The sequence below is a fragment of the Ctenopharyngodon idella genome, chromosome 5 (assembly GCF_019924925.1).
Source record: "Ctenopharyngodon idella isolate HZGC_01 chromosome 5, HZGC01, whole genome shotgun sequence".
In the NCBI taxonomy this organism is placed as follows: Eukaryota; Metazoa; Chordata; class Actinopteri; order Cypriniformes; family Xenocyprididae; genus Ctenopharyngodon; species Ctenopharyngodon idella.
The window spans coordinates 38,289,306-38,314,951 of record NC_067224.1 but is presented as its reverse complement, the minus strand read 5'-3'; the positions used below and the strand labels follow the sequence as shown (position 1 = coordinate 38,314,951).

Here is a 25,646-nt window from a genome sequence, read left to right as displayed (position 1 = left end):
TTTCTCACCTGGGCTGAGCTTGTTTGATTTTTAACAAAAAAAAAAAAAAAAAGTTGTATTTTTGGCAAATATAAAGACCCTTTCACACCAAAAATGAATTAATAAGCCTCAGACTTAAGGAAGTGCAACCTTACTTCCAATTTCTCTCAACATGGGGATAGAAGAGGTGTCAGTCTGTAAAATAAAGTAACTTGGGTTACTTTTTTGAAAAAGTAACTCAGATATTTTGTTGTAAATCTAAAAGTACTGCGTTACTTTACTAGTTACTTGAAAAAAGTAATCTTATTACGAAACTCGCGTTATTTGTAATGCGTTACCCCCCAACACTGATTATGCCATTCACAATAATTAATGAAAACAGCCCATGAAGCATTGTGAATGAATGAAAAAATAAATAAATAAATAAAAAATCAGCATATTAGAATGATTTCTGAAGGATCATGTGACACTGAAGACTGGAGTAATGATGCTGAAAATTCAGCTTTGCATCACAGGAATAAATTACATTTAAAAATATATTAAAATAGAAAACAGTTATTTCGCAATATTACTGTTTTACTGTATTTTTGTCAAATAAATGCAAATAAATAAGATACTTCTTTCAAAAGCATTTGAAAATTATTACTAATGTTTTTAACTGAAGCCTATACCATCAACTAACAACTGAAGAGCTTGCGGTACAGAACCTGTAACCGTTTCTACAGAATTGTTAAAAACCAATGTCTCCATGGAGGAAACGAATAGGGATTTTTACTTCCAAAACTTAACTGTTGCACTCTATATACATGACATGAACTGTAGGAATCCCATCTGAAGCTGAGTATTGTCATGTCATTTCTTCTTCAGGCATTTTACTTTACTCTTTCCTAGGTAGAGTTAAGAACTGAGTCACTCCTGCGATCTGAACTCTTAATGATCATAATCTCCATCGGGCGCGAACCACGATCCCGCTAATGCCGAATCCCACCTGCCGCTTCCACTCTGACTGTGGCGGGGGTCGTAATAAAGCAGACCTCATTAAGAGCACGTTTGCTTCCTGTGCACCATGGGCTGCCTGTCCTCGACCTGTTTTCCTACTCTCTCTTACTTTGTATATTTTTAGTCTTGTTTCAATCGCGCAGTGCTTTAATTTCAGCTGGCATCCTTGAAATTAGAGGAGAGATAAAAGAGACCCAGTGCTATGTTAATATCTCTTTGAAGATGAGTCGAGTTGGCCGTAGAATCCCTGGCTTTTCTCCTCATGAGCGGAATACCGAATGAGGCGATCCTGCCTCGTCAGCTGCGTCGAGACGCAAACATGAAAACAGCCCCTCTCTCCCTCCATCCATCTATCCATCATGTGGCTCCTTTATTTATTTACCCTTGTGTCAAATTACCTCGACTTTTCTACAAAGGCGCCTCTCTTTCTGCCTGCCTGCTTCGATTCGTAGATCTTCCCTGTCCTTGCGTGTCACTCGGGTCGGTGTGCGATGTGATGGTTTACCGTCTTAAGCCCCATTACTTCTTAATGGCCATGAGATATTTGAAAATAAACCCTGGAGCCAGATCTCTGCACTTCTCTGGTAAATAGGCCGACACATACTGGACTTTAACAAGACATGCATGAATATTCACGCTGCTACAGTCTTTGATCAGATTCCTGACATCGAGTTCTCCTCCACCCTTTCTTTCTATCCGTCTCAAACACACAATCGCTCATTTCTTCTCTGTCTCTCCTTCTGACACTCTTGATCTATTCCAAAATTTGTGAGCTGTCTGCATCCTAACTGAAATGGAACCTCATAAGTGACTGATTTGAAACGCTCTAGGCAGCGACTCAGCATGGCACATATATACTCCTCACGCGATGCCCACAGGAGACTCGGCTCAAAATTGATGTTGGCATGTTACTAAACTAGCAGTGCGAATGTCTAATAAGCATAATAATCCCAGTATTTATTTTAACAAATAAAATCTTTTATTAAAGCTGCAGTCTGTAACTTTTTGGTTAAAAAATATCCAAAATCTATTTTTGAGCAAGTACATAACCAGCCAGTGTTCAAAACTATCTCCTTACCTCAGCCCGATTCACAACGGTAAGCTTGTAATAATGTTTTCTAATTCGAGTGCTACTGGTGGGTTTCCTCAGGAAATTCAAGCTTGCCGCCGTTCGTCTTTGTGTCATTACATCATGTCTGTTTACATAAAGAAGGAGTCCCAGCTAGTAGGCTATATGGCATGTGAGGATGCTGCAGGTGATGGATAATTTATAACCTTTTCTCACAGCAGCTGGAATAATTAAACTTATCATTTCGATGGCAGTATGGTATGACAAAATAATGTAAGAGATTAGACTGTACATAAATTGAAATCTACAGGTAACGCTAATATTCACTAAATACACATAGTCACGCAATGCTGTTAACAATGTTGTTAACATTAACAATTTATAACAATAATAATAATTTGCATGTTTGATGTGATATGAGCTAAGCCATCATTAGATTTAATCACCATTGCTAGCGCAATTTATTGTAATGCTTTTTTCTCAGTTGGTCAGAACAAAAGTGACAGATTTGTTACTTGTTCAGAAGACATTTTCCATTTAAGATTCTTATTTTGGTCATACTTCCAACACTACAATCTGTAGTCCAAAGTACTTTTACAGTATCCAGTGCGGTGACTGACAACCACACATTCTCCTCAAAACATCCTCCGTGCTGAGGAGCCGTGCAGATGCACAACCCACTTAAAGATGATAATTCCACAAATAACTGCAATTACAGGTTTCAAACAGAGATGGCGACAAAGAGTCAAAACGTATGGACTGCAGCTTTAAATATATTTAATACTTTAAAGTGTTTTATTTTTAAATTAATTAGTATATTTTCATCAACTCCACGGAATCCTGTTCTACATAAAGTAAACATGCAATAATGCCATAGGGTGCGTTTACACGACACCATTTTCAAGTGAAAATGGTAAACTTTTTATGCATTTTGGCCGTTGATTCAGACAACAACAGCGTTTTGCGGGCCTGAAAATGCAAACTGAAAATGCAAACGGGTTTCAAAGTGAAAGTTTTTGAAAACAATATGGCGTGTTAATTTTATAGGTGTGTAGTGTTTCTTTACAAAGTGACATCGCCAACTACTGGTCTGGCATGCATATTACAGAGTTATTAGTTGTTTTTGTGGATCCGTGTGAACAGGGATTGGATTGTTTTTGCTATATGCAAAACTTTTCCAAAATGCAAAGGAAAAACATTTCCATTGTTTTTGTGTAAATGTACCCTTTCAATTCAATTCCCGATTCTGATTTCAATTTCAGCTGAAGTATCAAACAGGGTGCTGAAATTCAACTAGAAAAGCAAATTTGGTCAAGATAGATAGATATTTGAAATGACACCTACAAAATGTATTTATTTCTTTTTTTCATATTTAATACATTACCTTTTGTGGAACAGGGTGGAAGAACACTTAATTTCCCAGAATGCATTACCTGTGCTAATTTCTTTGAATTGCAATTCCTCGTCTAGTCATTCCAATTCAAAATCCAGTTCAATTTTCTGTGTGTGTTGTCAATTCAATTCAAATTCACACTCTTTTAATGAACAGATGCCAGTTCTTCAATTCTGAATTTTGCATGAACCAGGTACAGTATCTATCATTCGAAACAGTCTTCATGTCAGAAGCATGCCTAAAAATGCTGTCTAGATAGGCAGATCTCAAGCGTTAGAAAAGAGCTTCTGTCTGCGTTTACTAATCTTGTCTTATCAGATGTGCTTGTTTATCGCTGCGCCTCTGTACCGCTCCGTCCTGATGAACAGCCTGACACAAGGAGATCAATGTGAGACGAGAAACCCCAGAAGAAAACCTCAACATGTCAGAGCACGGTGTACAGCTTTTTACATTTAACATGACAAAAGCATGGGCGGCATCAATAATTGACAGTCTATTTCTAAGACATGAGATGAATTCAGCCCTCCCTGGGATTCACACATTCAGTTTTACTTATCTTGAGAGTGGCTATAATTAGCACCATTTAAGTATTTCAGACTGGTTGGTATAGGGATGGGTGGTATGACCTCAATCACACTGCGAGTGGCTTTATATCATGGCATATACTGTATATCATGATGATATAGTTATTTGTGCTGATAATTTAATAAAGAAAAAAAATATTTTTACTGTATATTAAATAGACGTTTAGTAATGTATATATTTTTTTTCAGATAACTTAGAGGACCTCGGAAAGGTATTCAGAAATTAAAGGTACTTCATCTAATTTGATCATTTTTACTTTTAATTTAGAATTTGATGGACAATGTTTCTAGTATCGCACAATCATTACAGAGAGGAACAACTAATAAACTGACTTCATATAAATCAGGATAAATAGCAGAACCATTAAAAATGACTTTCACTGATACAACTCAAAAGACAATTTTATTTCTCGCCCACATACTTTCCAAAGATATTTTTTTAAGGGCCCTTGAACTGAACTCATGTCGACCTCATGTCGTTTCAAACCCATAAGACTTTCATTCATCTTCTGAACACAAATGAAGATCTTTTTGATGAAATCTGAGAGCTTTCTGTTCCTCCATAGACAGTTATAACTACCACTTTGACACTTAAAAAAATTCATAAAGAGATCGTAAAACTAATCCATATGAACTGAGTGGTTTAGTCCAAATTTTCTGAAGACTCAATTGCTTTATATGATGAACAGATTGAATTTAGGCTTTTATTCACATATAAACATTCATCAACTCACACATCAGTTGTGATAAATGGAAGCTCAAGCATGTCTGATTGACGTGCGAGAACCAGTGAGGTTCATTCTTGTGTTACGCAGCATGTTTGAGCTTCTGCAAGAACCAATGAGGTTTGTTCTCGCACGTCAGTTTCGGTTGAGCTGTTTATGTTCGCTGATCAATGTTTATATGTGAATAAAAGTCTAAATTCAATCTGTTCATCATATTTTCTCTTCAGAAAATTTGGACTAAACCACTCATTTCATATGGATTAGTTTTACGATCTCTTTATGTACTTTTTGAAGCGTCAAAGTGGTAGTTGCGTAGGCTGTCTGGATGGACAGAAAGCTCTCAGATTTCATCAAAAAGATATTCATTTGTGTTCTGAAGATGAATAAAAGTCTTACAGGTCTGGAACGACATGAGGGTGAGTAATTAATAACAGAATTTTCATTTTCGGATGATCTAACCCTTTAAAAACAAGCAATATACAGACATCTGTAGCAAAGTTTAAATAATGTCTTTTGATTGTTTAGTCTCGAATGAGTTCTGCCAATTAAAGTTAATATTTAATTATAGCAGTGTGATGTTTAATTGACAGGTTTTGTGTTTTTTGGCTTGCTGTGTCTGATATCTCCCAGCAAAAAAAAAGGTTTAAGCAGATTGAATTTGAGCAGCACAGCAGAGCTGCATCCCACTGCGTTTTTAACAGACTGAGAGCCGCAAACACATGAGGCCAGTGAACACCTGGCCCACATCAGACAGGTGAACATACACCCACAGTTACACACACACACACCCTCTCCCTAGAGACCTTGCTACAGAGAAAAAGGGAGAGAGAGAGGTGCGAGTAGAAAATGAGGTGAGAAATATTGTATATGCAAACAAGAACACCTACGACTGTGAAGCTCAGATGTTCTTAGTCATCACACATTTCCTTTTTTCCAGGCTCCCTTGTTCTCTGCAGTTTATTTTTTCGGCTGTTCATCCTGATATGAGCTGTGTAAAAAAAAAATCAACAACACCTTTTTTTTCTAGATAGATAGATGACAGACAGATGATAAATAGATAGACAGATAGATAGATAGACAGACAAAATTTGGATTTCCAAGTAATTTGCAGTACTTCACCAAATTTGTTAGGAAATCTCATTATTATCAAACCATTTGCCGTTCTATTTAAATCGTTATCAATTAGCAGCAGATCAGGCCTTCCTTCATGACTAATTAAAGCAATTAGAGAAAGCTTGAACTAATGCATTTTATACAGATAGCAGCACCAAAGCGACTCATTTCGCTCACAGGTCAAGAGCAGAGTAATTAACTGGCGATTACACCCTCAGTCTAGTGTGCTTCAGAGGAAATGAGGGGGGAGAGTGTGTGTGTTCATGCCAACATGCATGCTGCTGGTGTGTGGGATTTGTGTTTCCATGTGTACTCGTGCATACAGTGTGTGAGATTCTATCTTGACCTCTGAAGTGAGAAATTGTGATTTTGTTACTTTCCTTGATATTGTGGAAACAGTTTATGGGGGAAAAAAAGGTCTTACTTGCATAGCATTCACTGTAGAAAAAAAAAAAAAAAAAAAAAAAAAACAGTAAATCCAACAGCCCTTTTCTGCTGAATTAGCAAGGCCATGTTGCTACCTAAATCTGTTTTGAAATTTTAACATATACTGACATCCACTATAAAAATGCAATTCATGCAGAACCATCAAGAATTTGCATGCAGGTGGTTGTTGGAATCCATCCAAAATTTTACAAAATATATAATTTTTAGCCTTCGGTAACACTTTATTTTAGGGTTCAATTCTCACTTTTAACTAGTTGCTTATTAGCTTGCATATTACTAGTATATTGGTTGTTTATTAGTACTTATAAAGCACATATTAATGCTTTATTCAGCATGACCTTACTCTACATCCCAATACCTAAATTTAAACGCAACAAAAACTACCTTACTAACTATTAATAAGCAGTAAATTAGGAGGTAATTGAGGCAAAAGTTGTAGTTAATAATGAATACATGTTCCCTATACTGAAGTGTTCCCTAGCCTTCTGTTAAAATGACTGTTACCGATCAACCGAACTCAGCGTACGCTAAAGAGTTAATCACACGTAGCTTTTCCACAAGCTGAGGTAAATACTAGTATATAGAAGGTGCACATGTTCATTTTAATGTTAGGACAAATTTTATTTGTGCTAACAGAATTTGAGGAACAGATTATGAAATCTATAAAATCTGGCTCTTGAATATTGATTATGTAACATTTACCAAGAAAAAAAGGCGGATAAAATGGGTGCTAGCCACAACAGCAGTAAAGGGTAAGGGTTAAGGTTTTTACCCTTTACAAAGGGTAAAAACCTTAAAGGGTTCCGTCAGGTACTTCATATTTATAACTTTTAATGGCATCCCATCATGGGATCATTTTATGGATTTAGTTTTAATTAATTGATTTTGTTTAAATTCATTTTTATTGTAATAAAATGTTATCTCTTAAACACTTAAACTTAAATCACTAGAAACAATGTAAATAACCTGTTAAACATGAAAGTATCATGCAATCATTTAAGACTTTTCTCTGTATAAAGAACCTTTTTGGCATGAACAGTCTTTAACATTGTTTTGAGAACCCTAGGGTTCTATTTAGAACCGTATTTAACCTTTTTTTTTCTAAGAGTGTACACTTCAAAAACAATTATCCAGTTCTGAAAATATCAAGTCCAAGACGCATTCAAGTCACATAGCAAATCTGGCCAGTGTTGCCAAGTATAAATGAAATATGCATATCTAATCAGATAGAAATTTGATTGATCAAGATGCATGAAGTGACTGAAGCGTAAACATGCCAGAAGTGACAAAAGCCGTTTTTTTTTTTTTTAACTCAAATATCTTGCCTGATCACAGTTCAGTATCACAGCAAATGCTCTAGACTACTTGTACTCTACTGTACATTGCAGAAACATTCCTGTGCATTCACACAATCTGAGACTTAAAATCAGTACTATATATAAGGTAAAGGTTTAGACTTCTAAGATATAGCAGGTATCACAAAAGGCACAGAAATACAACAACAACTATGGAAGGTGGTATTTTATGTATTGGCCCAGGCTGAAGCTGGTAAATAATAATAGCTGCCTGAGGAACCATTCTGGCTATTTAAAAAGAAATAAACAAATAAATATATAAAATCTGTCCACAAAGCTGTTTAGGCATGATGAGAATGAAATGGATTCATTCTAGAATAATTCTACTTTGAATAACAATGGCAGATTGTTCACACTGTGTTGACAGTGGACATGTCTCTGATGTCGTTCTCTGATGTTGATTATCGAAATAATTGTGTTTCTTCGAAACTTGAACAGACAATTATATAGAAAGAGAAATGCCGGCAGCATACCTTTCCTTTCGTCAGTACATTTAGAAGAATGGATGACCTTCAAGCTTAAAAACACACACTGAATTAACAAACAAAAAAACAAACAAAATCATACTCTAAAGCTCACACAATTGCACCAGCTTCCTTTTGTGATGTGTGGACAAACAATGTCATTCACTGTTGGAAAATCCATAAAACTGTACCAATGCCAAGTTTTTAGAGACAGATCTATATCCTGTCCTGCCACCACCTCCTCGCCTGCCCTCGTGAAACATAAGCGATTGGCGATAACATTATCAGACATTCCACCAGGGAGAGTATGGTCACATTTAATTTGCCATGTTATGATATATATACAATAATAATCTGCACAAACCACACCCAGACCTGCCTATTACTGTCAGCATTAAAAATTCGCAACCCATAAATATGTAGGACAGGATTTTTTTTATTTATTTTTTTTTTTAGAAAAAGAATGGCACACAGCAAAATATTGTTATATAATGTTATATAATATTAATTATTTTATTTTATTATTTATATACTAATAAATAAAATATTATTATTAAATATGTAATACAAAATGGTGAGATATACAATAGTAATATATAATACAAAAATACAAATATATTAATATTCATGAAAATACTAATATATACTAATATATTTTTATATATTTTATTTATATATATATATTTCTTTAAAAGGTCTTAAAAATGAAATATAAAATAATAAAATATTTTTTTAAATATATGTATATTTGTTGTGTGTGCATATATAAGTTAGTGCTATCAATCGATTAATTATCGATAAATTAACTAATTAATCGCACCTTTTTCTGTAATTAATCATGATCACATTCATTGAAATGATGAAAGATTCAAAAAACATCAGGAACATGTAATAAGAAAGTCAATGTGGTCAGTTTTGATTTCTTGTTGACTTTAACATCGGTACCCTTATCGACTACTTCACCTGCCCCTACATCTCTCCCTTTCACCCCGCTTGCAGTGGATTTGAAAGCCAAGCACTGGATTTATCGAGCTGTTTTTGACCCCATTAGAGGTTTGAGAAGAGCTGAGCGATTTCACCTCCCCTCTCCGGCTATGTGGATATAATCTCCTAATTACTGGAAGTCTACGTGATGTTTTTCAACACTGCAATTATCTGGCTTTTTTAGTGAGTCTGTGAGTATGTATGTGTATGTGTGTGTTTCATTAAAAAGGACTTATGAAGTATCTGATGGTGAGTTCAGAGGGTTCGTTAATGGAATAAAACATGCCAGTGTTTCATTTATTAGATATTTGTCATGTTTATCTCCGGCTTAATGGTACTTTTGTAAATGAGCTGTCTTTTACTCTGTCTTGAGATTCAGGCACCAAGAAAACCACAGATGAGATCTCCTGAATATATCAGTTGTTTCTCCTAAATAGAAATCAGATTAAATGTTCTCCTGAGGAAAAAAACAGTAACCTCACAAGTGTCTCCTCGCAGTTTTAGAAAAGATCTCAAGGTCTCATACGGTGCTCAGGTTTGCCAAGATGCCAAACTCTGCAATCAAATCATAGGTCAGAGATTTTAATATGAACTAAAATATTTACCAAATTACCTGGGCTACACAAAAGCTACATTCACACTGGCAGTTTTTGGGATTGACAACCGCATTTATTTACTTAACAGGTGTTAAGTCTCGAAATGTCCCGTTCACACAGCAACTTACAGTAGCGTCTTGAATACTGTCTGTATGAATGGGCAATGGGAGCCAAGCCAATATTCTTACCAGTAACCAAAGCGACAGTGACAAAAAATAATATCAAAGATGGCGATGTCCATAAAACTGAAAAGTCAGGCCTCAAATCTTCATTAACCGACAGCAGCTTTTATATCTGGGTGGAGAGCGGAGCGTTTGAGTCACATGTAGAACACAAAACTGATGGGAGCAGCTCCGGTGGAGAACAGTGACTGGATCCAAAACCTTCAGATGACACACAGCTCATATCTCCGTCACTGTAAGTTACCAAAACCACACATGAAAACACGCAACACACGGTTGACACACATTTGTGCAGTGCAGAGTGACTCTCTCAAACAAGAAGTGACAACTAGTGAAAACTCCACAGAGTAGCTACCTTTTAATTTAGGGCCCCATGAAATCCTTTTTATTTTTCCCTAAATTCTGTTTGGGGGATTCTGTGTTTTATGATTTAATACAAATTTATATAAACTTTAACAATTTAATCAAGCTTTTAAAATGTAATCAAATGAAAATATAACAATTAATTTACAACAAAACAATGCATCATATATATATTATTTACTGTTAATTATATGTTTGTGCAAAATTTGCCATGAAGACAAGTGCTTATGAAAACTACCTTATGTGATACTAAGTTTTATGCATTTCAGTTCTTATTTGAGTGTAATTATTAAATAAACAGCAAAATAAACAGCAGCTGAAAATAAACAGCAGCTGAATATAATACCTCTGCTGTTAACTGTAACCTCTAATATTGAAGTGTACCAAATGAGAGGGTTCCCTGTATAGTTTGCAACATTATTTGGGAGAGATTTTTTTTTCCTTAAGAAAAACCAAACTATCGGTATTGGAATCGGTATCAGCCGATATCATTCTGAATAATCAGCTATCGGTATCGGCAGAGAAATTTAGTATTGTGCATCTCTAATATATATATATATATATATATATATATATATATATATATATTATTTATATAGCATATTTTATAACTTTTTATTTTAGATCAACTAAAAATGATGTTTAATTTACAAACTTTTATTTTGAAATGAAAGTCAAATGGCTGAAACCAGGGCAGATGGCGAAAGTCTTGAGACCCTTGCCCCCTTTTGGTGGTTCTGACTACTTTTGGAGTTCACGCCCAATTCTGGAGATTTCCGGTCTGCAGTTGTACCTACCTGGATGAAACTGCGCCGTTATTTCACACAGAGACACGCGGAAATCACTTATTAGCGGCATGCACTGACTGGCTGTTGTCGTGTTTATTTCTGCTGTGTTATAGGCTGTTAGATTAATCCATTGTAGTTTATTTTTCAAACCAGGTCAAAGTGTATTTTATCTAATAAGCAGGTCACTTTCAGCTTGACATTTGTGTCCCACTGGTTCTCAGTAAGAAAGACTTCACATTCGAACCTCGCATTCAAGCAGCAGACATGAGATTCTGAGACAAACTGGGAAACAATGTGTTTTTAATTTGTGTGTGGTTAGGGCATAAGGTCAGAAAGTCTAGTTCTGTTTCTACCTTATTTTGTGTGCAGTAAAGAGCACAGCCTGTCCGTGTCTGTCTGTACCTGTCTGTCTCTGCGCCAAGGCCGTGTTGGTAGAGTCTGTACACTGTCAAGGCTTTTCTTGGTTCAAGGCTGGTGACAGCAGACAGCTTCTCCACTGTGCATTCTCTATTTAATGAAAGATAGAATTCTAGTCGACTGTTTTGTGCAGAATTTTCATCCATTGGGTTGGTTCTATTGGCTCTAAGTAACCAATCAGCCCTAGCAACCACTCAAAACAACCTAGCAACAGCATAGCAGTGCTAACAACCACCCAGAATACCCTAACAACTACCTAGCAACCACCCAGAACACCCTAGCAACAGCATAGCAGCAATAACAACCTCCCAAAACACTGTAGAATTGTGTTTGTGAGTTTGGCAGGGGTCTAAGAAAGAAAACTTTTGTTTTTATCAGAAGCTTGGAATTGTTTTGACTTTTAGAGTTAGATTTTTCATTCTTTTTCATTCAATCTTATGTCTGGACTGATAAATTTCAAATTGCCCAGAAAACTCGATCACCATGTTCCAGAATATCTGCATTGAGTTCATCTCATTCACTCCTCATAAGCACAATTCACTATGCAAACAGTGTATGAAAAATCACCCATAACAATGATGCTCTTTGTTCTATCAATGTGGTTATCTCCATAATCATGTGTAAGTCATTTGTTCGGATCCAGTGAAATATCCATGTTGTTTCTCACTGTCAGACGTTGCCTTCTCATCTGCCACACTTCGGTCCTCTCCAACTAGACGAATAAATATCTTTTTCCATGCAGGCCTGACTCCTAATGTAGATACATTGCTTGTTTCAAACTATACTTATGATGAAATACAAGATCTTTTGTCTTCTATTCTGTTTCACACTTTTTTGTTGTTTCATTTTATTACAGTGTTTTTTTTCTCCGATGGGTATATCAACTATTCACTTTGTGCCTTTGTTTCTCTGTCTAGGCATCCGTCTGTCTCTATCTCTGTCGATCCGTCTGTGATTCTTTCTCTATCTTACTCATTGATTTTTCTTTCCTCAAAGGAAAAAAAAATGTTTAAGATGAGCAATACTTGCACTTCTGAATTTTATAAAGAAGTAGTGTAAAAGGAATCAGTATTTTGTTGTTGTTCTGGATAAAAATTCTGTTTATAAGGGCTGTTTCTTCAACCAAGCTTTGGAGAATGTTTTGTTCCCCAACTAAAGAGATATACTTATTTAAAGCCAGAATAAAGAAGCAAAAAAGATAAACACAGTTCTTAAATGTACCCTTTGTTCATATTTGATTAAGTCCTCAGTGTTATTCAACAGTATCAGTTAACACAGAAAGAATCAATATCAGTGTGATACGCTAAGGTTTTATGTGATATCTCAAGTGAGTTTGTTTAGCTATAAATTTGAAACATATGCTAGTCTCAGATCCAAACAAGAGCCAATTCGTTAGCAACAATAGTCTCATGTAAAATGATACTGTGTTTGATTGTGCCTTATCTCCCTCGCACCCATGAGGTCCAGATTAATATATTTCTGTCATGAGAACTCTTGGAGTGTTTGGGATGGTAAAGGATATGACAATGTTGATATGTTTTGGTCTGCTGCTGCTGCTGCTGCAGAGCAAGTACAGGACTTGCTACAGCCAATACATACACGACAAACTGCTGTGAACAAGTAAGACATGCTGCTGCTGTACAATATAGCATAAATGAATTACCCATAGCAGATCTATACGGGTGGAGCTGGGGAAGGTGGAGGGTTTCTAAAAGCACGCTGTGACTGCTAGAGCAAATGCTAACCAAGTATTTGAAGGTTGAGCAGCGAGCTCATTGGCTACTGATATAGAAAGAACCAGTCAGCTACACCCTGTAGAGAATGATGTGATTACACGCAGATTGAGTTAAGGACCAGGATCAGCCTGCGCCTTCTAGAGTTTCAGTGAATCTCATTGGAAAAAAAAACGTCACCAAAACCAAAAGACAACAAATAAGAAATTATATTTTACATAAAGAAAATTATGCCTATTTAGATCCATTAAGATTTTTTGGATGATTATTTTTCATGACGATTAAACATGGATAATTTCCCCCACAAATTGTGATAATTGGAATACAGCCAGATAAAGATTTTAAATAAAAAAAAAATAAAAAAAAAACCCCAAAAACAAATAGTGATTCTCAGATTCACAGTACTGTAATATAATTATCAGATAATTTTAATAATAATTCAGTCATTACCCCACCATTTTAATTCGTCAAATAAAGTCACCTGTATGAGCAGTAATTCAGCACTCACGGCTTTATTAGAAAGAGATAAAATAATCTGAATTTAAGTGATCAAATGTAACAATGTTCAGGGAAGGAGGAGGCAGGAACCAGCAAACGTTAAACATAACTTTTTTTGTAATAGAAATAAACAACAATAACGAAAGGAGTGCCGACTGCGGCATATAAGCATAATAAAATGCATAATATAAGCAGGCCTGGTCCTCTCTCACCCTTCACTGCCATCATTGCTTCTTATATCCTTCCGGAGCTCATCCTTATATCCTTCTTATATCCTTCCGGAGCTCATCCGCTCCACCGGCCTTGTTCCGCTCTTGGCCCCACCCTGCTTTATACCACAGTAACATTAATGAAACTTTAATACATAAGCTCATGAACATGATTTCTGCCCTAGTCCCGTCGGATTGCTTTCCATCAGCTGTGGAGGTGAAGACGACAACTCCCATGTTTCCACGCTCATTCACGGCGTCGTCAAGCTACGTCTTTGTTATAAGCTGCGTCTCATTTCGAAGGCTGCTTCCTTCGGAGGTCGCATTTGAAGGCTGCATACATAATCGAGACGGTCTCATAAGAAGAAATGTAACCGTTACATTGCAAAGTAAGAACGAAATTACAGTATTTTAACATCACGAGGAATAACAGTACATTTTATTACGGTTACTTTTCTTAAATAAGACATCCTTGATGACGTATGCAGCCTTCAAATGCGACCTCCGGAGGACACAGCCTCCGAAATGAGATGCAGCTATTGTTTTGAATAGGCGACCTCTAGTGGCAAAACTTACATACTGTGCCTTTAAAATAAATAAATGTTTTCTTATTTTTTTCTTGTCATTTTGGTGTACTACCGTATATGATCCAGACATAAGTTTGTAAAACATATTCAAAACGGTTGTAAAACTCTGTTTCCATTGTACCCATTATCTAGTGGGTCATTTCCCAAAGTCAGTTTTGTTTTGATTAGAAAACATAAATGTACACACACTGTGGTTCTCTAATTGTATTTGATTTAACGACAATGCTCAAAACCAGATGAATAAATCTATATCATAACGACTTTCTGTCAGAGCATGAATCCAAAGCCTTGTGGCTCTCACACTCTAATTGTGCTGATTTCTAAAAGACATGCTAAAAGATTGTCACTAATGGATCTTTGGTGTTAAAGGTCTGAAAAAAAATCACGGTTGCCGGAGTGATGAAGAGAAAAAGTGACAGCGAGCAGAGAGAAACAGAGTGTAAATGTGGCTGGAGAGGACCAAACAAAGACACACAAAGAGAAAAACGGTGAGAGGGGCGAGAGAAGGAGGGACGACACTGACTTATCGACCAGACAAAGGCTCCAGTCATGCACCTAATTTAAGGTCGTCCTGTGCTCTGTCTAATTAACTATTTACCAGCTCATCTATCATGAGCTCTATTCAGCTTCTTACAGAGACCTCTCCTCTCCAGATTAAAGGATAAATGTTTCATTACCATGGGCGTGTGTTCAGCTAAAAATGGTTGCTAGCTGTAGCATTCATATTCGAGTTTTGTAATGAGAGAAAAAAAAAATGGTTGAATCAATGTTATTGTTTTTCCTAAGAAAAGAGAATGGCTACCGCAGCTTGAAAGAGGAGCACAGGCTCACTTGTTAGCTTAAAGCTTTGCGTGTTTGCTTTGAAAGGGAGAAAGTGGTGTTTGTCTGGAGATAGAGTCGGAGCTGATCCTCAGAGGGATGCTTTACTGCATGTCCACCTCTTGTCAATTACTCTGTGAGTTCCAAGGCGCCGTGTTCACGGCAATTAGATCCCCTCCCAGGCAATATCTGAAATACATTTACATATAATTGTTTATGCAGAATTTAATGTCGACAAAAGTTGTTGATCAAACGTACCTGCCCAGGAGGAGCACTAATTATGTAGAACAGAGCTGGACGGTACAACATATATAGCATGTAATGGAGGAAATGTGCCAATTTTGACCATTTATAATGTGATAGATATATTTATGTGGTTATCAGTATGCAGGCATATGCTTTATGTTATTTACAGATGACTGCAAGGTACATGTTGAAATGCACAAAAAGGAGGACAAAGGATGAGGAAGACCAAACAAGAAGTTACAGTGAGAACTAACAAATTAGTTTCGCTGTCTAATTTATAGGGCGTTAGAGGGCTACATTGGGATTGGGATCCCGCGGGACCCAGTGCAAATATTGCGGTTTTTATGGAAGCTCGTTTCTGCCACTGAATAAAAAATAAACTTTTTATCTCACAATTCTGACTTTTTTTCTTGCCATTGCGAGTTTACATCTCATAATTCTGAATTTATAAAGTCAGAATTGTGTGATATAAAGTCATAAAGTAAAGATATTAACTCGCAATTCTGACTTCTTTTCTCGCAATTTTGAGTTTATATCTCACAATTCTGACTTCTTTTCTCAGAATTATGAGACATAAACTCGCAAAAGTGAGAAAAAAGTCAGAATTGTGAGATAAAAAGTCGCAATTAACTTTTAAATTGTTCTATTTTGTGGCAGAAACAAGCTTCTATAGTTTTACCTTTTCTGCGGGTGGGAGTGGGCAGTCACAGCGTAACAATACAGCGATTTGGCGCGTAACAAGAAAGGAGTAAACAAATGAAGTTCACCGCAGTCGATCGGTAACATTCTCTTCCTCCATAGCAATCTGGAGTAATTTAGGCCAAGTAAGTTTAATGTTTTTAGTATTATATTTTTGCTATATGTTAATTAGCTACATAAACACCTGTGATATCTGTGAGGTTTTTATTTCCTATTTATTTTATTTGTTTTACATTTAATTTGTTTAATATTTATTTATTTTATAAGTAATTCAATTAAGTATTTTGCCTTGTTAGGATACCAGAGTTTAACTGATATGGTTTGGTATGTGTGTTTGTTGTTACACATATGTTTAAATATGTTTTTGGCTCCACTAGTTGTGATGTTTTGTTTTAACGATTGATAAAAGTTTTATAAGGCTAATAAAAAACTAGCCGAATACTAATATAAAATGGAATAAAATTACACATACTGTGATTTTGATCATACTGCCTTATAATATAGGAAATATAAAATCCATTTTTGCACAGAATAATAATGTTTGGAACTGATATTAAAAACTGTGCAATGGATTTACATAAAATGGTGTCATAATGGTCGGTCATAATGGTCCAAAACCATTATGACGATCCTCAAAGATTTAATTTCTCCCCAATTTCAAATTGAAATCATGCAAAAGTTGTTCCAGTTTCATCCCACGCTTTAGCTCAAAGCATTTTAATAGTCAAACGCTGCCAAAGACGAGAAGTTATAGCAGCTGGTAACAATTTCACACCTTCAACTATAACTGTTAAGCTTATTTTGCTAAGAATAACTTCAAATTTAACAATATCTTCATTTCGTCATACACAATACATCCCGTGTTGATGAAAGACTGCAAAGCATCATTAAACTGCATTCTAAAGGTCACTTGATAGATGCGGTTTGGTCATTCAGTTGAACACAGAGCTTGTCTGATGCAATAGTATGTGAGATTACCTGAATAAATGAACCTATTGCAGTGGATTCAGTTCATTTAGAGGGATTAGATGAGCTCATATTGAGTCTCTCACCACACCTGCAATACTTTTCTCACTATATGTGATAGAATTATTTATTAATTTTTGAGGGCAAAATTGATTCCACAAATGTTGCATAGCGCAGCATCAGCCACATACAGCTTTGACAGTTTGAAGCCCACAAGATACAGGAAGCTGGTATTTTCAGTATTCTTATTATATTCTTCAATGTGTTTCCATCAACCTGGAATCCATACAATTACATAATGTGTCAGTGTCAAGGACAAACCCACACGAAAATTGCTCTAAGGTTGCTCTTTCATAGCTCATGAGGCTTAAGTTAAACATATTTTGAGAATTCCATTAAGTATCAACGATGTTCCTTAAAAAATCCTAAAATGAAATTAAAAAAAAAGACACACAAGTCAATTGTTAACACACAGTACGAATGTAGAGTATAGGCCAATAAAATCAAAGTCGCAAGTTGAGTTCGTGTTGAAATCTCATTTCAATCAGATCTCATTTTGAGATATTGAGATCACTTCAGAAACTCACACATGTGAGACTGCTGGGGTCTTTTTCTCAGGAAAAAAATCTGAGACACAGGAGCAAATGTCTATTTGATCTTACTTTTGAGAAGATTTTATTTCCTTTAGGAAGTCACCAAACTGAAAGACATATTGGTTTTATATTTGGTGATAGGCCCTGTTCTTAAGCCCCGTTTACACTAGTGTGTTTTCATTTTAAAACAGCGTTTTAAAATGAAAACGATCCTCGCCTACACTGGCGTTTGCACAGCGTTTCAGAAACGATCTCCGTCTACACTACACGACCTGAAAACGCATGTCACATGACCGTTCATGCACTCTGGGCATGCGCGTACAAGTGTAAACATTGCCTTTTGTGCATGTAGGTAGCTGCAGTATTAAAAAATGCAGAGTTTAACTGCACAATGGCTGCTAAAAATGACAACAAAGCCAGCAAAGATTGCAGTTCAGTCTCCATGTCATTTTTTACCCGGTTGTCAAGGATACGCAGAGCAAACATGGGCAGCCACGCCATCGTTTTCAAAAGTCTCCATTTTGGTCCATTTACACTGAAACGCAACCCCGGCATTTTCAAACTAAAACGGGCTCTGCAGCGTTTTCAAGGTCGAAAACACAGGAGTAGTGTAAATGACAGGCATAACCCTAGCAAAAGTTATGCGTTTTAAAACGAAAACTTACTAGTGTAAACGGGGCCTAAACCAGGTAAACCAGGTAAACGGAATCCAGGGATATCTGGCTTCACGTTTCACACCGCACATAATTTATCCAGGGTTAACAATTAAACCTGGGCATTCATAAGCTGACATTTCACATTGTACATTCCTAAACCCTGGGTTAACATTCTTATTTGCATTTTTTGGTGTTGTTAATGTCATTGATTGAATAAACGCAGCACGCGACCTGTTTACATAGGCTAGCTAGCTCCAGCATTGCGCATCCTCATATTGCTGACTGTTCTATCGAGTTTATACTGAATGGATATATCGGACTATAAAGGTAAGAATGAAACGGTCTATTCTTCAGTCAAATTGTCATGTATTTTGTCAGTATTTGACATTTTTCCCCTCAAACGCTGAATTTACTGTTTATACACAATGCGCAGTGTTTCCGTGACTGTCTAAAGCAGGCAAATACGAGTATGTGATTGGTTGTCTGTTGCTAAGCGTCTAGCTGTAACATTCTAACACCGCATCATTTCACACTGTACAAGTTTGGCATCGCAATGCGGGGTTAACACCGCAAAAGCTGTGCTAACTCTGCTCTAGAGCAGGGTTTCATAACCCCTGGTAAAAAACAGTGCTAACCCCACTTCTAAATTACAAGTGTGAAACGTTCCTTTACCCGGGGTTAAAAGCGGCGTTTAGAACGACGATAACCCTAGGTTTAGCACAGTGTGAAAAGCCCTAATGAATCATTCATGTTTCCTATCTATTCAATAAGGTGGGGTTTTCCTGTCTCTCCTTTTGTTGATGGTTGATAATGCTGCCAAACAAAATGACTCTGAGTAAACCAAGTTTACACTTAAAGAGTGATAATAATTAGAAGCAATCTCTCTAATAATGGCCTGCTTTATATTGCTGTCAAGAGCCAAAAGGTTGATTTGTTTTTTGTTTACATGATCCAAAGTAAACTGAATAACGACATTGTGAAATAATCTTGATTATACCTTGCAACAGCTTATTGCTTCTGTTGTTTCTACACTTTAAATGCAATATTTAGCTGCCAGTTTGAGGTCAGCCATCACTCAGAAGGCTATTTGGCAGAAACATGGAAAGACCACTGACCCTGATAACTTCACTAAAATACACAGCGGGAGCATTAAGCTGTTTTCTGTGCAAGAACCAATGTTTTGCCTTCCAAACTCTCTTGAAAACAACTGGTATATTCTAAAAAATATATACAGTATCTCACAGAAGTGAGTACACCCCTCACATTTTTGTAAATATTTTATTATATCTTTTCATGTGACAACACTGAAGAAATGACACTTTGCTACAATGTAAAGTAGTGAGTGTACAGCTTGTATAAAGTACAGTGTAAATTTGCTGTCCCCGCAGAATAACTCAACACACAGCCATTAATGTCTAAACCGCTGACCACAAAAGTGAGTACACCCCTAAGTGAAAATGTCCAAACTGGGCCCAAAGTGTCAATATTTTGTGTGGCCATCATTATTTTCCAGCACTGCCTTAACCCTCTTGGGCATGGAGTTCACCAGAGCTTCACAGGTTGCCACTGCAGTCCTCTTCCACTCCTCCATGACGACATCATGGAGCTGGTGGATGTTAGAGACCTTGCGCTCCTCCACCTTCCGTCTGAAGATGCCCCACAGATACTCAATAGAGTTTAGGTCTGGAGACATGCTTGGACAGTCCATCACCTTTACCCTCAGCTTCTTTAGCAAGGCAGTGGTCGTCTTGGAGGTGCGTTTGGGGTCGTTATCATGTTGGAATACTGCCCTGCGGCCCAGTCTCCGTAGGGAGGGGATGCTCTATTATTTTTATATATATATATATATATAAAATAACACTGATTCAAACTACACAGTATAAATGGCAGATGAAAATCCAGTGAAATACCAGGAATTGGTTGATTGGTTGACTGTGATGGTTTCAAAATGAAACCTCTCAACAAACAGAGTGCACACGTCATTGCACACAATTGAAAAAATATCACCAAGCCCTACCATAATGTTTAAAATCCCAGCACACTATCCAGACCACAGCTAGCCTGATTCATCCTACGTCAACCCAATGCGACTTCATAACAGCTGATAGTCTTTTTTCACACCTGCGAGCAGCAGATGAAGCTCTGTATCAGAGAGACCTCTCAGCAGAATGAGCCTCCCTCCAACAGAGCGCTCTCTGTGAGTCTGCCATGTATTCTGATCATCCTCATCATTTGGTTGGATAATAGGAGACTGGAGTGGAAATGACTTGCATGCTGTCTGTGTAAATATGAATGCCTCTGAAGAGGGTCTTGTTGAGAGTGACAGTCTGAAGGAAAGTTATAAGACAAAGCCTTCTTCTAAAAGCTCACCACAATGAATTAGCTTCCCCAATTTCTGCTGGAGAGCTGCAGGCGCGAATGCTTTCCGCACTTTAAATACGTTTTTCGACTGACTCGGAGGGAATGGAATGTTTACAACTGCCTTTCTGAAGCTGAAGCAAAAACCTCTTGTAGAAAAACACTATTTAGATATTGGCTCAAAACACAAGCAGGACTGCAGAGCCACTGGCTACAAGCTTAAAACACACACGTCTCTGTTAACCATGCCTACTGACTGAAGTGCACCTAAACTGACTGCCCTTTCTTTAGAGAACTATGTTCATCAGGTTTCTGCTTTTGTCTTTGGTGTTGATTTGTATAATTTGCCACCTACTTTACAGAAAGATTACAACACAAATCGATGAACTCACCCTCATCCAAGCCTACATGAAAATCTTCCCCAATCCTGCAGCTCTCAAATCTCAATTCTTCTTCAGGCGAGAATCAATGGCATTGGTGTTAATGATATCAAACCTGGTGGGTGGTATCAAAATATCCCATATTTGAATTTGAGAGCAAGGACAAATTGAATTTGTGAGTTTTAGCAGATGGGAAGATTTTCAGGGGACATTTTTTTTTTTTTGGTCTGTTTATGACTTCATGGTGTTTTTTGTCTTTATTTTGGAGCTTGGCAGTCATGCCATCATTAACTTGGGCATCAACTAATGACTATTTTGATAACTGATTAAATTATCAACTATTTCTTTGACTAATCAGATAAAAAATCTGTGTTTTTAATTAAATATTTAATTTTCATTTTCTTTTTTTTTTCTTTTTTAAAGATTTATTTTTGGCATTTTTGGCATTTTTTGCCTTTATTATGACAGGATAGTAAGCAGACAGGAAGCGAAGTGGGAGAGAGAGAGGGGGACGGGATCAGAAAAAGGTCCACAAACCAGGACTCGAACTCGGGACTATATATTAATTAAATATATAATTTAATATTCTGCCGATGTACAACACCAATGTGCAAACTAAAGTCTATAAAAATTAAAAGATAGATGCGCACATTATAGATCTAGCTACAATGCACATTACAATATAAAATCATACAATAAATATATATTTTGTCCACCGTTTCAAGGCAGAACAATTTTAATCACTAAATTATGAGTTGGAAAACATTCATAAAGCATAAACATTCAAAAAGATACCTACCAAAAAGATAACAGCATGACATAAGGGTGACTAAATAATAAAGTATAATAATAATAATAACATTTTTTTTTTCCCCTTAAGCAAGATAGAGGACATTTAAACATACTATTGTTCACTCATAAATGAAATTAATTACTGTATAGTTGACTACTGCTTGAAAGAGTTTAAAATCAGACAAACAAAGAGAAAAAGCTTTTTGAGTGGGCTGTCACCACTCAACACATTATTGCTCTTGCTTTAATTACAGGATTCACAGCAAAAACAAAAACATATGTCATTTATCATCCAAATATCAATACCTTCACACAACACAGTACGGAAATGAAGACATCTTATTCATTTTCCTCTCCTCTTCCCTCTCCCTACCCCAGAAAAACCATCTGCGCGACTAGACTACCCCTCTTTCTCATCCTTAACGCTCTCCGTCTCTCAATGATGGAATATTTAATGTGTTTTCAGTTCAATCAGGTTAGCTCAGCAAGACGGGAGGGGCCGCGGATACCCAATGGGTCTAAACAGTGAGAAGTACGTGTCCATCTGGCATGCTAAACAACATCACAACTCCTGTGAGAAAGCACACCGTTAGGAAACACACAAGATGGTCATGCGTGAAGCACTGCATAACCTTTTTTTTTTTACTTTAATTAATGCAGTACCTTTTGCATTGTGGCAAAGAATGAATCTAGAGTGCATTGCGCTTGCTGGACGAGAGTTGTGCAGTGAGCTGCTTCCATCCTTTGAGCTTTACGGATTTAGTCACTGCTGTATAGGGTGGAGCACTGCTGCGTTTCACCACCTCAGAGAGCTTCTTGTGATCTTGTGATGTGATCTTTAGTTAGATCTTCTCACGAACTCACAGGTGCAAGAACAACAACAAACACTATCAAGTTCTTTGTTAAATCCTAATTAGACCATGGATAATGCAGAACAAATGTGTTTCAACCATTTTCTACTGTGCCCTAATAAAGCTCTGCTGTCCTCTTTGGGTTGAAAACAGCAAAACAGGAAGCTGAACTCAGCTCAAGTCTTTATGTTGTTGATTTCAGGACCATGGACAGCGTCTTTCTGTATTAATGTCTGATGTAGAATGTAGACCAAATGTAAGACTTAATACTGATAAAACTTAATAGAACAAATTTAGTCAGTAAATGTTTATGTGTGATCCCCTTTGACTTATTTGTCAATGAATAGAATGGAAAAATACAGAATATTACACTTTTTGATTTTACTTTTTTGTAATAAGTGAATTAAATTGATTTATCTATATTTACCAGATATATTGAGCTGAGCATACTCATTTTTAGTTATATAAGCTCAATTCTAATGACTAAAGTCAGCATATCCATCCACACCATGCTAATTTTACTTTATACAAATCCACACACAAGACTGTCAAATAATATTTTTTATATAAACCCAAACTTCAACCTGATTTTACATGATTTTTTATGATTTTTTAATTTCTTCAGATACTTGAACTGAATGTGCTCAAATACCTATTGCACATTTGATAACTTCTATAATACTGTAGATCAAAAAATGAACGCAAAACAGCGTCAACAGAACTGTACGCGCAACTATCAATTACCAACAACAACTACTTGCAATCCTCATAAGCTCCCATTCATTGTCCAGGCCTATACGTAATTAAATATTCAGGTGTAAAAGCCAATGGCCACTCCCCCAAACACCATATGCAAATAAGCAGACGGGACCGCAACTGAAACATCTCAGATTGACTTAAAACACAGTGCGTATATGTTAAACCCCTTTATTATTAAAATGTAAAGCATTCTCAAATAAAGAAAAATGCCGAAATAAAAATAATTTACTTCAATTTTCTCACTGCACCAACAACGGTAGGAACTACTAACCAACCTCGACCATGGGCAAACTACCCTGCATAAACCTATCCAGATACCCCCGGACGCGAAGCTCGCGCATCCCTTCATGAACGCGCATTAACGAGTTGAGAAACATTCATAACTGGACGAGATATAGCAGCTCGTGGCAAGCCAAAGCAATTGTGATTCTTTCTGACAGACTGTTTTCAGTGGGACAGACTGACGCGTCAAACTAGGATGCGTTATAAACGAAGCGTCGCGTCGTGTCTCTCGAAGTCTACGGCAATAGAAAATTATCGTTTTCTATGGAGAGTTCTGACAAAACCGATTCAATATTTACAATATGTACCGGGATACAAGCATATAACACCCTTCTCGTCCGTTACAGACATTTGGGGATGCGCGAGGCGTATAAATGCGGCAGTTAAACTATGTATATGAAATAAACAATAACGAATTCAACAAATATAACTTTTTAAAATAATTTCCGTGACTTACCCTCAACAATTAAACTCTTCATGTTTTATGAATAAATCCAGTAAATGAGTAATCCCAGAAAGAGGTCCCCGTTGGAATGGAGAAGACGGTGTTTTTCCTCGCTGTGGTAAATTTTAACAATTTGCAAACCTCACGGAAGATGAACCACCATCATCCCTGCCGTTCAAACTTTACCCGACGGTCGCCGTACAGGCGCGGGACGGAGAGCAGCGTCTCCCGGTGGTTCCTCTCTCAGTCATTTGGGCAGAGACACAATCACAGTAATATCCAAACTCAAATATCTGCTTCTGCCCAGGCGGACCAGCCCGGAGGAATGCCGAGACCTGGCGAAAGTCACACTGGAAGAGGGGATAAACTACTGTCGGGATGAATCCAAATAGGCTGTATGCCACATTTCCGGTGAAAGCAGAAGTATTCCAACGATCCGAGTGTCCGCGTGCAGCCGCGCGGGAGGAACGGAAAGAGGCTGTGGCGCCGTGCGTGTGTGTGTGAGAGAGAGAGTGAGGTGCGTGTGTGTATGTGTGTGTGTGGAGTGTGAGGAGAGAGAGAGAGAGAGAGAGAGAGAGAGAGAGAGAGGTTAGGTGGGGCGGCTTAGAGATACAGGTCATTTTTCCAGAATTTTTTTAAACACATCAGCAAAAATTATCCAAAATTTTGACGAAAACAAATTATATGGAAGAGTCTTTTTTGTGCCTCCAGTTTGGGTCGAACTTTTTTAACCATATTTCCCATTTTTTGCAGAAATAAGATATTTAATAAATAAATGCTAAATAATGACATCAGGACATCACTCTCACTTTGTTTTTTTTTTTGTTTTTTTATAATTATCCATCTAGTATTGTTGTTTTCTATACATTTTAATACTTGACTTAACTTAAGTTCGAATGAATTAACTTAAAAAAAAATGAAAATAAAAAATTATAAAGGGAGAGTGTAGTCAAAGACTACAGATATAGAAAGACAGTTCACTCCTATGAGTTATGAATGGGAGAAGGAGCAACGCGCAATATGGCGGAGTACGTCCCGCTTTCTAAGTAATAGAGCCAATCGCTGATTGATAAAGTCATTGCGTCACTGCAGGTGCAGTTAGAAGCTCCGGTTCACATAGAAACCTGAGACTCACGCTTAGGACTGCACAAAAATAAGCTTTTTTAAACACTACTTGAGCATAAGAAACAACATTTATGTAACAGTTCATGTCAGATTTCATTGTTGATTTGAAATATGTTATTTAATTGTGAGTTCGCCAAGCAGTTTTTGAGATTTCAGGATTCCCCCATTCAAATAGATAGAACTTGGTCTT

General features: G+C 36.9%; 1 protein-coding gene across 2 annotated transcripts in view; it reads right to left on the bottom strand.

The window, feature by feature from the left end:
• The window catches only part of rtn4r (reticulon 4 receptor), an 87,614-nt gene extending 62,745 nt beyond the window's left edge, over positions 1-24,869 (bottom strand). The window contains exon 1 of one of the 2 annotated variants that reach the window (XM_051895388.1): positions 24,344-24,869. In XM_051895388.1, coding sequence (XP_051751348.1) covers positions 24,344-24,365 — 22 coding nt within the window. In that variant the 5' untranslated portion in view covers positions 24,366-24,869. Of the gene's footprint in view, positions 1-5,636; positions 5,706-24,343 lie in introns of those variants that run through there. The other variant, XM_051895389.1, reaches the window with a different exon arrangement.
• Positions 24,870-25,646: the final 777 nt, after the last annotated feature.